General features: G+C 39.3%; 1 protein-coding gene across 1 annotated transcript in view; it reads right to left on the reverse strand.

Annotated features, from left to right (window-relative positions):
* SCN10A (sodium voltage-gated channel alpha subunit 10) overlaps positions 1–14216 on the reverse strand; it is a 79092-nt gene extending 64876 nt beyond the window's left edge. The window contains exons 1-3 of the mRNA XM_054729544.1: positions 13935–14216; positions 12318–12445; positions 9107–9187 (exon numbers count right to left, since the gene is read on the reverse strand). Coding sequence (XP_054585519.1) covers positions 9107–9187; positions 12318–12445; positions 13935–14216 — 491 coding nt within the window. The remainder of the gene's footprint in view (positions 1–9106; positions 9188–12317; positions 12446–13934) is intronic.
* Positions 14217–14683: the final 467 nt, after the last annotated feature.

A 14683-nucleotide genomic window follows, 5' to 3' on the forward strand; every position in this document is an offset into this window, starting at 1 on the left:
TGTTTTGGGGGACTGGCTTATTTTACTTAATTTTTTTAAAGGTTCATCCATGTTGTAGCATGTATCAGGACGGCATTCATTTGTAAGGCTAAGAATCCATTGTGTATGGATATACCACATTTTGTTAATTCATTCATCTGTTGATGGACATTTGCCTTGTTTTCACCTTTTGGCTTATTGTAAATAATGCCATGGGAACATTCATGTCCAACGTAACTTTCAAAGTCTACCTCATAGTTTACAAACTAATCGTTAATTAAACCAGAAATCTCTTTTAAAATCACTCATGTATATGGCAAATATATACTGACATTGATTTATTCATAGTTTTATTAAACTGTAAAGTGAATTGTCTGTTGTGTACATACATAATAGTCATTGATTTTAAATGCCAGTCACATTAGGAGAAATCCAATAGTTCTGATAAAGAAACTCTACCAATTGTTTCCTGCTTTCTTTCCAACCACAATACTTGTTATTGATTTTGAAGCTGGTTTCATGTTTCACCAGCAAGAATATAATTGCATTTGTTTTTGCTACAAGGGTGAATGATGACTATAGTTTTCATGTCTTTTCAACCTTTAACATTAAATTTTGACAACTCTGTACAGGAAAGCCTTAGTTTTTGTTTGCACTAGAGAAAGTAAAATGGTTTAAAAGTGAGGTTGATAAGCTTTATTGGGAAATATTGTGAAAGTTTTGGTAACTTTATATTATTTTTTGATAAAAATGTTAAGGGCTGATGAGCTGCATTCTAGGACAAAAGGCTCACTAATTCAACACAATTTGATTATCATTTTCCATTGCCATGCTTCCTATTTTCTTTTTTTTCCCCTCTGCCTTTGTGAGATTATCCACATCCATTGTCCACTTGTCACGTGTCATACAGATTCCAGCTTTCCATTTGTGACAGAGCCCACTTACTACTTATATTTGTGACCTTATTTCATTTCTAGGATTTATTTTTCTACTTTCGTTATAATTCTGCAAACTAATGTGGAAATGCTGATTCATGTTGTGAATTGTGGATATAACACCATGCGACAGCAAAGTGACAAATGTGAGTTTAACAAATGTAAACAATAATGGTCAGATGACAATAAAATACATTCTCTAAGATACATTCTTTAAGATAAATGACACCAGTATGAACTAAGTCAATCCTTGAATACAGTGCTTTTAAGAACATAAAAAGTGAGAAATTCTATAGAAATTATGATTAAGCTTACATTTCAGATTTTAAAAATTATCTGTGCATAAATGACTGTGTAACTTTTTCTTCCAAATCTTTGAAATGATTTAGAGGCTACTGAGAGACTTCTGGTGGTCAAGAGAGATCCATAGATCACTTATTGAGGAACTTGAAGGGGATGGAGAGAGCTGCACTGCTCTGCAAAACAGAATGAGAAGAATTTGAGGTCCTAGGGACGACACAGGAGGAAGACAGTGAGGCAGGGAGGTGGGAAAGCCATCCAAAGGGACAGTTCATGAGAGACGATTATGGCAGCCTCAGTTACCAAGATAGATCAGTTGCAATACTGGCAAGCTGAATCCACCAATGATCAAGATAGAATCATTAAAAGTTGATTAGCAAATTTATTAAGGTGACTTACTATATAAACAGATGAAAGACTATACGATAAGCTTAATGAATACAGAAATGTTGATAAAAACCAACACGCATTCATTATGAAACTCTTAACACACCAGAAGTGGAAAGAAATTTCCATAACTTGATAAAGGATTGTAATCATGAGAATCCCATGTCATGACAATGGTGAAACGTTAGACGTATACGGCATAAAAAACAAGAGAAAAGAACACTGCTCATGATGATAGCGTCAGCATTGTGCTGAAGGTCCTGGCCAGTTCAATAAGACAGGAAAAGTGACCGAGTGGCATAAGAATCCTAAAGGGAGAAACAAGCTCATTATCCTTTATAGATGATATCACTGTTTAAACAGAAAACCCAAGAGACTCTACAGAGAAATGCTGTAACTTGTTAAAGAGTTCAGAAAGGTTGGATGCAAGACCAATATAGAGAAGTTAAAAACATTAATAGAGTTTCGCAATAAAAATAAATACCAAAATGATAATGTAAGATAAGATGTGTAAAACTTTACATAAGACATGACAAAATGCTATGGAAGAATATGAAAGAAGGCCTGGATACATTGGAATATACACCATGCTGATGTGAGAGAAGGCTTGATACTATAAATGTGGCAATTTTTCCTGTGGTAATAAAGAAATTCAATGCACTTACAATCAAAGTTTCAATAAAATTATAAGAGCTTGCAAATCTGACCCTTACATTGATATGGAGAAGTAAAGAAACAGGAAGAACCAAGTAATTTTCAAGAAGACAACAGGAAGGGTTGCCATCATCAACCAGGTCAGATCATATCATAAAGCGTTTAGATCTGCGCGGTGTTGTCTCGGGAAGCGACAAATAAATTCCTGGGAGAAACAGGTTGAGTGTGCATGGAAATCCGGTGCATGGCTGAGAGAGTAGAAGGGATGACTTGGGAAATGATGACCTATTAAAAGTGGAGTTGTAAGGATAATACACATGGAAAAATATTAGAAGCCTATTTCATGCACAACACACACACACACACACACACACACACACACACACACACACACAAGTCGAGGAGGATGCACTATCTACCTAAGTACAAGGTGGGGCAAAAGGAGGTTTACCGTTGCGAGTACTATAACACAGTTTATCCTTGTATTATTACTTATTAATAATTGTGTTATTTTCCATAGGAACAACTGTAGATCTACTTTTGCCCCACCCTGTATTATGGCTTTTAGAAGAAAATACAGGAGAATATCTTTATAGAATATCACATAGCAGTAAAAAAAAAACAACACAAAAAACCCCACAAATGAAATAAGTCTACATGTAGCCACTTAGACAAACACACAAACATCATATTGATTTTTAAAAAGCATCCGCTAAAGCATGCATACGGTGCGGTCTCCCTCACAGAAAACTGCAAAGACACAAAACACTGCTTTATGCCGAGCAGGGCCAGGGCCCCATCCCCCATTTGCTACTGCTTCAGCTCCACTTCACCTGCTCTTTTCCAGGTGAGAAAACATTCTTTCCAACGTGCTTTTCCCCGCAACCAAATTGCTATATTTTGTCAGCCTAGGGAACCTTACCTGCTCATTAATTTCGTGTGCCAGGCCTCTAGTATAGTATAAATATATAAAATCCTCCCACAAGCAGACAGATAGGCAGGCAGGTAGTGGTGGTGGTTGGGGGGGGGGGGGGTGGGGGAGAGGCGGGGAGCTGACTTTATCAGCCGGCAACAGAGCAAAGCTAACATTTCAGGGAGGCACAGTGTCTGGGAGGATAGATAAGGAATGGGAACCACTTGTGTCCAAAAGCCTGCATCAAGCACACGGTGATAGGATCAGCTTCTGATTGCTCACCGGCTATGGTTTAATTTCTAAGAAATACACAACATGCTCTCATAGCCCCGTCTAACCCAAGGACATTTACTCTTTTCCTTAAGGCTCCCAGCAACACCGTGAGTCACCACGAGCTGTTACCAGTTTGCATTAAAAAAAAAAAAAATCTGGAGTCCGATCATTTTTGTGAAGCTGAGGATACTGAACATCATTCAAAACCTGTCGCATCCATTTCTAGAACTAGGACCAGCTAGGTAGATTTTTATCATTTATATTTTTTCAAAGTGTGTTGATAAAGGAAACTGTGTCAACAATTCAGTTAATACAAAAATCTGATAAAGAATAGATTTAAGCTCGGCCAGCATGGCTCAGTGGTTGAGCACAGACCTATGAACCAGGAGGTCACGGTTTGATTCCCGGTCAGGGCACATGCCCGGGGTTGTGGGCTTGATCCCCAGTATGGGGCGTGCAGGAGGCAGCCGACCAATGATTCTCTCTCATCATTGATGTTTCTGTCTCTCCCTCTCCCTTACTCTTTGAAATCAATTAAAAAAAATTTTTTTTAAAGAATGGGTTTAATTATTAGTGGGAAGGGAAATTGGTGCAGCTTTGGAAAACAATTAGGCAGTATTTCAAAAATTAAAATTGTGCGTCCCTATGACCAAGCATTTTCACTTCTAGGAATTCATTGCTCACATTTACCCACATTATGCGTACAAAGATATGTGTGTAAGGATATTCCCCGAAGAACTGTGAGGGCAGAATATGAGAATTATGTTGACTAGAATCAGCATAAATGCCTGTCAATAGGACAATAGGTAAATAAATTTTGCTTCATCCATGTAAGTAAAATCTAATTTCTACAAAATGTCTGCTGCTGGGATTTTTATTGGGATTTCATGGAATCTGTAAATTAATTTGGGCATCACTAACATGAGATATCCTTAAGTTTATTTAGGTACTTCAAAATTTCTCTTGATATTGTTTTCCCATTTTTCAGTATAAAGGTTTGGGCCTATTTTTTACCATAGCTTTGGAATCTATTTTTCTATTTTCTAACAAATTAATTTTTCTCTTAAGTTATTAACTTGTTTCTGTTTTCCTTTCATTAGTTTCTTGTTCTTTTGTCTAGCTTTATGTTAAGCATCTAAGTAATTCTTTTCATTTTTGACTGATAGATGTTCTATGCTGCATTGCCATGGATATTTCCTGAGCACATCTTTACCTGCACCCTATAGGTTCTGATTAAAGTGTGAATTGTTTTTCTTCCCTAGAAATTCTATAATGTTAGTTTGTAGTCTTTCTTTTATCTAAGAGTCCTTTAAGAGATTAAAAAAAACACACAAACACAACAAAACAAAACAAATGAAAGGCCTCTCCTTTTTTTCTGATTTTGTTATTATTTTCTAACTTTACTGCAGTGTGGTCAAAGAATGTTTTCTTTATTATTTCTTCTCTTTGGAACTTATTGAGGTTTTGTTGTGGTTTAATATTTGATCAATTTTTATGGTCATTTGAAAAGGCAGTATATTCTCTACTTTTCAGGGAATATAGTTTAATATGTGTTCATCAGATCTAGCTTTTAATTATATTACTCATGTTATGAATATTTTTTATACATTTGACCTATCATAGGCTGAAGAAAATTAATTAAACTTTCCTATCCTTTCAATGTTTTTGTCTATTTACCTTTATATGCTCATAATTTTTGATTGATGGACAGTGTTGCCACATTATTTGTTGCAAAGATGTAGTGGATTATTTAGCATTACACTGTGTCATTTTGTTCTGTTTAATGATTTTCTGCCTAAATTCCACCTTCTCTTGCATTAAGAACATGCCTCCTGCTCTCTTTTGTTTACCTTTGCTTATATCTTAGCCCTTTGTTTAATTTTGACCTTTCTGTATCTCCTTGAGCGGTATATATTTTATTAAGCATGAAGTTGGATATAGCTTTGTTCTATAAAAATATATATGAATTTTACAAAACAGGCGCATCAAATCCATTTATATTTATTAACCTGGCAGATTTGTTTGATTTTAGTTTGCTATTTATATTACTTTATGTTATGTATTTAATACTTTCTCCAAATATTTCATTATCAGGTATATTTTACTTGCTTTATTTTTGGTGCATGATTCTGAATTTAGTACTCTTTTTATTTTAGTTCTAGTGGTTGCCTTTGTAAATATAAATTTACAATTACAATTAAAACTATGTAATGCGCTGTCCTTGGTATTCTAGCTCTTGAAACAATATCTTATTTCCATTTGGTAATTCTCTTCCGCTCCCCTCTGCTTTATCCATCCCCTGATTGTATTTAATAATATATTTTTCATACCTAGTATGTATTGTTAAATATAATTATTTTCCAGGCCTTGATTTACCAACGTTAAAGAATACTCTTTAACTTCTTGCTATTTTAGAAGCAGTTCCCGCATTCTTTCCTCTTCCTACTTCCAATTGTTGCTATTTATACCATGTCAACGTTTTCAGGGCCTCTGGGTTTTGGGGGGTAAAATGCCTCCATCCTCATTTTTGTCCCTCCCGGCTGGCACTGAAGTTTAACAAGCTCTGAGCTGCTAAGTCCTTCCCTCGTCCTCCCCCCACTGGCAGTCTTCCGAGATTGTTTTGACATCTCGTGTCCTCTGTGCTTTCCTTTGTTCGTGTATATTTATACCATTCTTGTTCCCATGCTGTCATTTTACCAGCATTTTAAGAGAGTTGGGGTAAAACATATGCATGCTGTCTTCTGTGTTTAACAAGAATCCCCAAATAACTTTTAGTTTTGAGAGAAAATGCTTTGCATTAAAAGTTCAGAAGAAAAACAGAAATTTTACATGCCTATGAGCTCAGCCATTTTAGAACTCTATCTCCATCCCTCTCTATCTCTATTGTTATCTCTACCTCTATCATTATATCTATACTTACATTATATATCTCTATCTCTATATCTTTATCTATCTATATGTCATCTACCTATCTCTATATCTATGAGAGAGGGAGGGAGGGAGAAAGAGAGGGAGAGAGAGAAAGGGAGAGGGAGGAGAGAGAGAGAGAGAGAGAGAGAGAGAGAGAATAAGCTAAAATACTAACAGTGATTTCTCTACCTCTCTACCTAGTTACTATCTTCTAATTTCTAGTTTTCAGTATTCTGCATTTTATGCATTGGTCATTTTTTTTCCAATTACTTTGTTTTTAAGCTTTTTATTTTGATATGTAACATGCACGATAAAAATGCACATGAAACATAAATTAGTTGTAAAATGAATGCTTGTGTATTAGTCAGCTCTGTAATAAGATACCATAGGGTGAGTGGTGAAACAACAAAAATTTACCTTCTCACAGTTCTGGAGGCTGGAAGTTAAAGATCAGGGTTCCAGCAGGGTCAGGCTTTGGGGAAGGCCCTTTCCTGGCTGGCTAAGGGCCTGTTTCTTGCTGGGTCCTCACATGGCAGATAGAAAGCTCTGGTGTCCATTCCTCTTCTTATAAGGGCACCAGTTCTATCAGGTCACGGCTGTGCCCTATGACCTCATTTAACCTGAATCACCACCTTAAGGCCCGTTCTCCAATACAGTCATCTGGGGGGGAGGGGGGTTAGGGCTTTAACATATACATTTTGGGGGGACATAATTCAGTCCATAGTAGCACATGACAAACTACTCATGTCACAAAATGGAACATTATGAGCATCCCACAAGCCCCTTGCCGATTACATCCTTCCACCTCTGCCCAAGAGGTGACTACTCTCCTAACTTTTGTGGGGTTTTGTGCCTTTTGTTTATATTTTTACCTCCTAAGTATTCATCTCTAAACAGAACAGTAGTTTTGCTTTTCTGTTTTTAAATTTCGTTTAAATGGAATCATACTTATGTCTTCTTTTGTGTCTGGCTTTTTTGTTCAGTATTATATTCCTGAGACTCATCCTTGTGTGGAGCTAGAGTTTACTCATCTTCATTGCTGTACATTATCCCATTTTCAGAACATAATGAAGATGTTTAACGTATTCAAAACTTTATGAACACTGGGTTGTTTCCAACTTATTACTTTTATAGGCAATGTTCATAAACTTTCTATGGCTGTATCCCGGTGCCCATAAGGACTTAATTCTGCTGAGTGAATGTTCCAATAGTATAATCAGAAGATCATAGTGTATGTGTGTTTTCACCTTTACTTGATAATATCCACTGCTTTCCAAAAGGGTTGTACAAATGTGCATTCCCACCAGCAGTATATGAGTTTCTATTCTTCATACATTTCTCAATACTTGGCACTGTCAACAATTAAAAAATTTCCTATCCAACAAACTTATAGTAATCTCTCAGTGTGATTTTAGTTCACATGTCCTTAATTAAGAGAAGGTTGAGAATATTTTATATGTTTATTGATCATTTGGATTTCTACTTCTGTGAAATACCTATTTAAATTTTGGCTCATTTTAAAATGGGTTGCTCAGACGTATTTCTGGTGAATTCATATGGCTCATTGTTCTGGATATAAACACTTTTTAGTTATATGTGTTGGCAAATATTTTCTGCTCAGTAGGCTTGCTTTTTTACTCTCAAAAAGTAGTCTTCTGATGAACAGAAATTCTAAATTTTAATGTTTTAAAATGTATCAAGTTTTTTTCTCTATGGTTCATGCTTCTTATTTGCTATATAATAAATCTTTCCCTAAACTGAGGTAATGAATATAGTCTCTTTTGCTTTTTTATTTTTCCCCTTTACAAAGTTGAATAGAACTGATAAAACAGACATCTTTGCTTCTTATATTTTTCTTCTGATCTCAAAGAGAAAGCTTGCCACTTTCACAATTAAGTATGTTTGTTGCTTTCTTTAAAGTGATTACCCTTTATCAGAGTACAATTCCCATATAGTCCTACTTTTCCAAGAGTTTTAAATCATAAGCAGATATCAAACTTCATCAAATAATTTTTCAGCATCAGTGAAGATGATCACATGATTTTCCACTTTAACTTGTTAATAGAAAGAGAACATGTTTCCTATTGTGTGTATATTAATGTTATCATCAGCAAGAAAAACTTGCAAGTTGGAAAAAGAAAGCTTTACAGAAAGCTTTGGCGTAGGATGCTTTTGGAAAGTTCCCACATTCTGAAACTACAGTTTCCATTTGCTAACTCAGCATAATCTCAGAAATACTAAGGTCACTTCAAAGTATATGAGCTATGATAACTTACCCAGCTTCATTCATGGGTTATTTTATGAACATTATTCCAAATATATATTTGTTCTTCATTCTGTCTCAATTTTGTTCCTGACTCTCTTTCCAAGAGTAGGCCTTCCCTAAAGTTCATTCATGTGTGCACCTAGCAGGTGGATGGGTGTATGTCTGGCAGGAAATTCATCTGTCCAGATCACAGAAATTGAACCCTCTGAGACTGAGATACCAACATCGATATTTTTTAAATCTCCCCAGGTGATTCCAATGCACAGCCAAGGTTGAGAACCACTAATGTACTAGTATAGCTCTTTAAAGCTGAAAATCGTATGAAACAAAGTCTACAGAGAAGGTATATGACCATTACAAAGTCAGATAAATCCCACATTACCCAAATGAGACCCCACCAAATAAATAACAGGGGGAAAAGCTGCCACGTGGAGGAAGAGAAGAAGAGGACAAAAAGGAAAGGCAGCGAATGACAGCAAATCCACTCACTCCATCTTCTCTGGAAGGTCGGTGCGGGTCATGCACACACAGTTGACGACGATCGTGACTGTGATAAAGGTGCTGAACCACCTGCGAGGCTGGGTTAAGGAAAAGCTGAGAGTCACATAGCAAAGGGCATGTGATCACCTTGATGCTGAATGATGAAATTCATACCTCTTAGCTAAGATTGGCTTCATGGTCCTGTCGCTTAATAACCAGGAACATTTCCTGAGTGCCTACTATGGGCTGAGTACTTCGTCCACATTTTTTCTAACACGATTACCCTATAGGTGGGTATTATTGTCTACATTTTGGAGCTAAGAAAACAGGCTGGTAAAGCTTAGGTCATTTTCCCCTGCTCACACAGCTAGTCAACCATGATGCCACGGTGTGAACTCAGGGGGTTTGCTAAGAGCACCTTGAGCAAGAGGAAAGGAAACGGAACCTTTGTTCCAACATGTCCTGCCCTGAAGACTTCACTCCACTTTACAATATACCCTGAAGTTTCATCCATCAATGTCTCTCTTCCCCTAAAAGACAAAGAGAATGCTCCTGGGAACTTAGAAATAACGGGAGGGCTACCAGCTTCCATGGAAATTAGCTTAGTCAGATTGTTTTCCTAAGGGAGCTGAAGAAGTGGACTTCTGGCCAGGAATGGTGGGGGCAGGCACAGGAAGTGAAATGCTGGTTCGAGGTGGAGGTTCCAAGTAGGATTAGGCTGTGGTGAGAACTCTGAACAGCCAGAGAGGAGACTCTTAGAGGAGAGGTTGGGCAAGGTGGTTATCAGAAGTGGAAGGGGACACTGAACAGGAAGGCAAGTGGGAGAGGTAAATAGATGGGGAAAATGTTGGTGGGGAAAATTCAACAATCAATGTGTCCCTTTGGACATTTTTCTCAGAACTAGCTGGGTTCTTGACAATTCCTTCCTGAAGAAAAATAAAGCCTGAAGATGAACTTGACCTATAGAGAGAGTGAATCGCTCATCTTTCATAATTTCAGCTTAAGCAGAAGTATTTAAATCTATTTTAGTTGTGTGTGAGTGTGTGTGTGTGTGTGTGTGTGTGTGTGTGTGTGTGTGTGTGTTTGTGTGGTTTTTTTTTTTGTAAATGTCTTTAATGTGCCCTGTCTCATAGTTACTTAGGAACACTTCTATTTTAAAAAGGGAAATTCTACTAATTAAGCCACATTTTCCTGTTGTCTTGCAATTAAAGTAAGAAATGTATTCACATGGAGGAGGGATGTTAACCCAAGGATAAATGTAAAATTATATCTTCAATTCCACAAACTTTTAAAAGTAATATGATATATTATGTATAATATTACTTATAAAAACATTCATAGTGAATTTGATTAGAATTATAATTTTGATGAAATAGTAATAATAGGACAGTGAGAATCCCATACCTTAAAGAGTATCCTTTGGGGCTAGAGCTACCCAAGTTCCTGAGATTTACATATATAAATGCAGATTTTGATAAGTCTGTGATGAGTAGACCCTCTACATAGTTATTTATTCATAAAATCTCAAGATAAAAATAATATGCATAATCCATGGACACAGCCAATAGTGTGGGGAAGGTCTGGGGTAGGGTCGTGGCTGGGTGGAGGGGGGCAAAGAGGTGGAAATGGGGGACATCTGTAATACTGTCAACAATAATAAAAAAGAATATTCACTGTTCACTTGGTTCTTTAAAGTGATTTTATATCTAATTAGCTGTTTCTTACTTATTTAGATGTAATTTCAACCAGGATGCATGGAGAGAATTTTGTGTATTTGCTGTTCTTCTTTATTTGTAATTTTATGTAATTGTGCATAAAATTACAAATAAGGAAAACCCTAGTAGAGATGACATACTGAGAGAATAAATTACCCTAATTCATTTTCATTAGCTGCCTACTTCCTTATTGTTGATACTGCCCCAAGCAGGATGTAGGATGGACATTTTTAACAAGTGGAGTGACCTTGAACACTGTACTTAATGCCTCTGAGTGTCAGTTTTATTATCTGTAAAATGGGGAAGTTAATCCCTTCTTCAAGGGTTTCTGTACCTATGAGAGTGTCGACACTTAGGGGGTATATAGCAAACGGGAGCCTACTATTATCATGAAAATTCTCTGTAGAATCAAGAAATCCAAGATTCAATTAAGAAAATATACTTCCCACTGGTTAACCATAAAGCATGGAAAGGGAAATTGTAATGCCACTTCCTGCGGCAGCAGTTTCATGTTGAGACCACTGTGCCAGGGGTACCAGCTCACTGGGAGCTGCCCGGCAGTCCTGCGAGCTGCCCCAGGGTGCAGGGAGAGAGCTCCTTTTCCTGGAGCCTCTTAGGAAGAGGCTGGCTACCACCTGCCAGGCAGCTGAAGCAAGGCTGTTCTTACAAATCAACCTCCTGGAAGCCAGAGCTGAAATCAACTCTGGAACGTCCAACTTGGACAGTCACCAGGGAAGATCCTTGGAAACCAAGCCAAAGTCTCTTATTTGTACCAGTTTGACTGGTCTTGGAAAAATACAAACAAAAAATCCCATTCCCTAACCCCACAACAGAAACCTGAAGCCAGCTTCTGAAACTACCTAAATATAATACAGACAACTGATCAATGTATCACTAATCATTACGTTCTCCCATGGCATGAACCTTGGGCTATTGACAATTTTAACCGGCTGGTAGTTTGGGGGTAACTCATGACATGGGCAGTGCCACATGACCAGTGGGGGCCCATTGAGACAATCTGCCCTCTGCCCATTGCTGTCTGTTCTCTTGGCCCTCTGGGAAGTGTTGCTCCTTTGCCCAAGAAGCAGCCACTCCCAGCGTGGCTAGGGCCCAGGTATACCATGCCTCTCTCATTGGCCCAAAGAAGGCTTAGAGCCCCTTTCCTGTCTTTATGTTGTGGGAAGAGCCGACCACATACGGGGAGAATGTGCCTGGTATATCAGCAAAGCTCCCCTCATAGAGAGAACATTTTTCAAGATGTGCATCCAGAGGTGTGTCCATTCTAGTCCAGGTGAACCCAATCCCATCTCTGGGTGGCATGAAGACCTCCTCTGCCTTGGAACTGCTTTTAGGTGTTGGATACATTAAAGCCACAAACAGTTTTTTTCAATGTAACGATTGGAAAAAGGACTCGATTGGAGGAAGGCTCTATTGCTAACCGCTGAAGCAGGTACTAGACACAGTGGGCAAGGCCTGATTCTAACATGTGGAAGAATCAACCGTGCAAAGGATATGAGTGGACAGACACTTTGATGGCTGTTCTTCTGATCGGGTTGAAAGGACTGAATAACCACAGGGCCCGAGTGGCACTGAACCGGGAAATGGTCCTCCCTTTGTTCAGCACCATAAACGTCTACAACACAACAAAACAGAAGGGGCACCGCCAGTGAGAAACACACATCCTCACACAACCATGTTTTTGAGCATGAGGGGCATCATCTCAGGCTCATGAGCAAGAGGGTCTGGGAACCATGGATCAGTGAGAGCCAAATGGAGAAGCAGAGAGTTAGGGAGGATCAGGGGCTAACAGCCATACCCCCACCCTCCCAGCAAGACCCCAGGTCTCGTGGCTGACTGTGCATCAGAATGAACCCACTGCAAGTGCCCAGTAGACAGGCGGCTGACCAGGGAGCAGCTAAGATGCATCACGCCCAGGGCTGGAGGATGGGGTTCTGGTGGCATCTAATTTCTCTTCTAATTAGTGGATCACTTCTGGTCCCGTGATGATCCTTCTGTCCTCTACCTCCTAGGTCTTCCCTTTTAAACCCTCCTCTGAGCATCTAGGAGGGTGAGGGCTCTTGGCAGATGAGAGGAGGGAGGAAGACAGTCCAGTGCCTTTATTCTCTCTACAAACCATACTGGAGATGGCTGATTCCTGACCTTCCCAACTCCCAAACATTCACACACCATTTTTTTTTCAGCCATGGAGAACACTTAAGATACCATACAAACAGGGTAATTGTCATGGAACTGCTCTTGTTCAAATGATTGGTTCTCAAACTTTTGATTGCAAAAATTATCAAGGACTACAAAGAGCTTTTGGTAGTATTTATACCTTTTTGCTTATACTGTGTGTGTGTGTGTGTGTGTGTGTGTGTGTGTGTATACATACATGTTTGTGTATATGTACTATTAGAAATTTAAAATGTAGGACATTTTAAAACACAGGAATAGATAAACACACATTCCAGTAGCTGTTAGACTAACGATGTCATCCCCCATCAATACCTCTATGTTGACTATTATATGTTCACAAAAAAGCATGCATAAAAAAGGCAAATGACATCTATGTATTATTATGTAATAGTGTTGACCTGCAGAACTCATTAACCTTTTGCACTCGGATGTCGAGTGTGACTCGACACGGTTAGCATCAGTAGCAGGACTCGAGAAAAAGCAAGCGAGTGCAAAGGGTTAAAAGAGTTCAGAGAACCCCAGGATTTCCAAGATCATACTTTGGGGACTACCGGTTTAAATCCTCCTCATTTCTGATCCCCTCGCTTACTCTACCCTCCCCACAAGATCTCTGCTCCCCGCTTGCAAAGAGAGCCATCATCTCTAGAGATCCTAGGCCAGAACTCATCCAAGGGAACAGCCACTTCCTCTGAAAACTCCACAATAGTTCTCACTGCTTTTGAGGATTCGGGTTTCATTGGCCTCTACCATCAATACCCTACAGATTCAAAGAGAACGTCGAAGAGGTGAGTTACATTTCCTTTTCATTGACCGAGTCTAGCTGACAACCACATCACCCAAGATGCAAAAGGACGCCCTGGGCTGGGTGGGGACAGAGCCTTCCTCTCCCAGAGCTGAGAACAGCCGTTCCAGCCAGTAGCCCTTACCCTGTGTGCAGTGTAGAAGGGGTCCAGATCCTCCAGGGGCTCCCCGATCAGCTCTGCCGGGAGTTCGCCATAGAACTTGGGCAGCTGGTTGCAGGCTTTCAAGTCGAGCTGGGGCCGAGGCTTCTCCTCTTGGTCCTTCTGCTTGTGCTTGTGCTTACTCTGCTTACCTTTGGCTTTTTTTTCTGCCTGCTTGGCCGCAATTCTCTTTTCAATCTCCACCAGGGACTCTGGAGTGAATCGACGGAAGTTGGTAGTTTCCAGGGACCCAAGGGGGAATTCCATCTTCTCATTCTTCTTTAGGAAGAATTTAGACTCATATGAGAGTGGACATCACCATAGAGAGGTAACAGTCTGCCCACTGGCCCTCTTCCTCCCATCCCTCCCACCTTTCTTGCTAAACAGCTCCCCACCCCCCTCTCCTATTCCTTAACCCTCACTAAGCTCCGCCCCCCCTCCCCCCAGGACCCTACAGCCCCTGCACTGCTCTCAGGGAGGCTGTTTGTTCCATCCTACTCCAGGTACTACAGGGGCGAGTCTGTGTTCTCCATGAGTTTCTAAGTCATTGCTCCTTCATCATTTTGTAACACACCGCCAACAACAACCACAACCTACCACTACCACCAACCACAACCATCACCAACCACCACCAATAATAACCACCACTACCACCACCAGATTTAGCCATACTGCCTCTCTCTTCATTTCTATGACTACTGAGCAATAGGCACTCTCCCACATTCATCAAAGAC

This window comes from Eptesicus fuscus, chromosome 18 (assembly GCF_027574615.1).
Source record: "Eptesicus fuscus isolate TK198812 chromosome 18, DD_ASM_mEF_20220401, whole genome shotgun sequence".
Taxonomy (NCBI): Eukaryota; Metazoa; Chordata; class Mammalia; order Chiroptera; family Vespertilionidae; genus Eptesicus; species Eptesicus fuscus.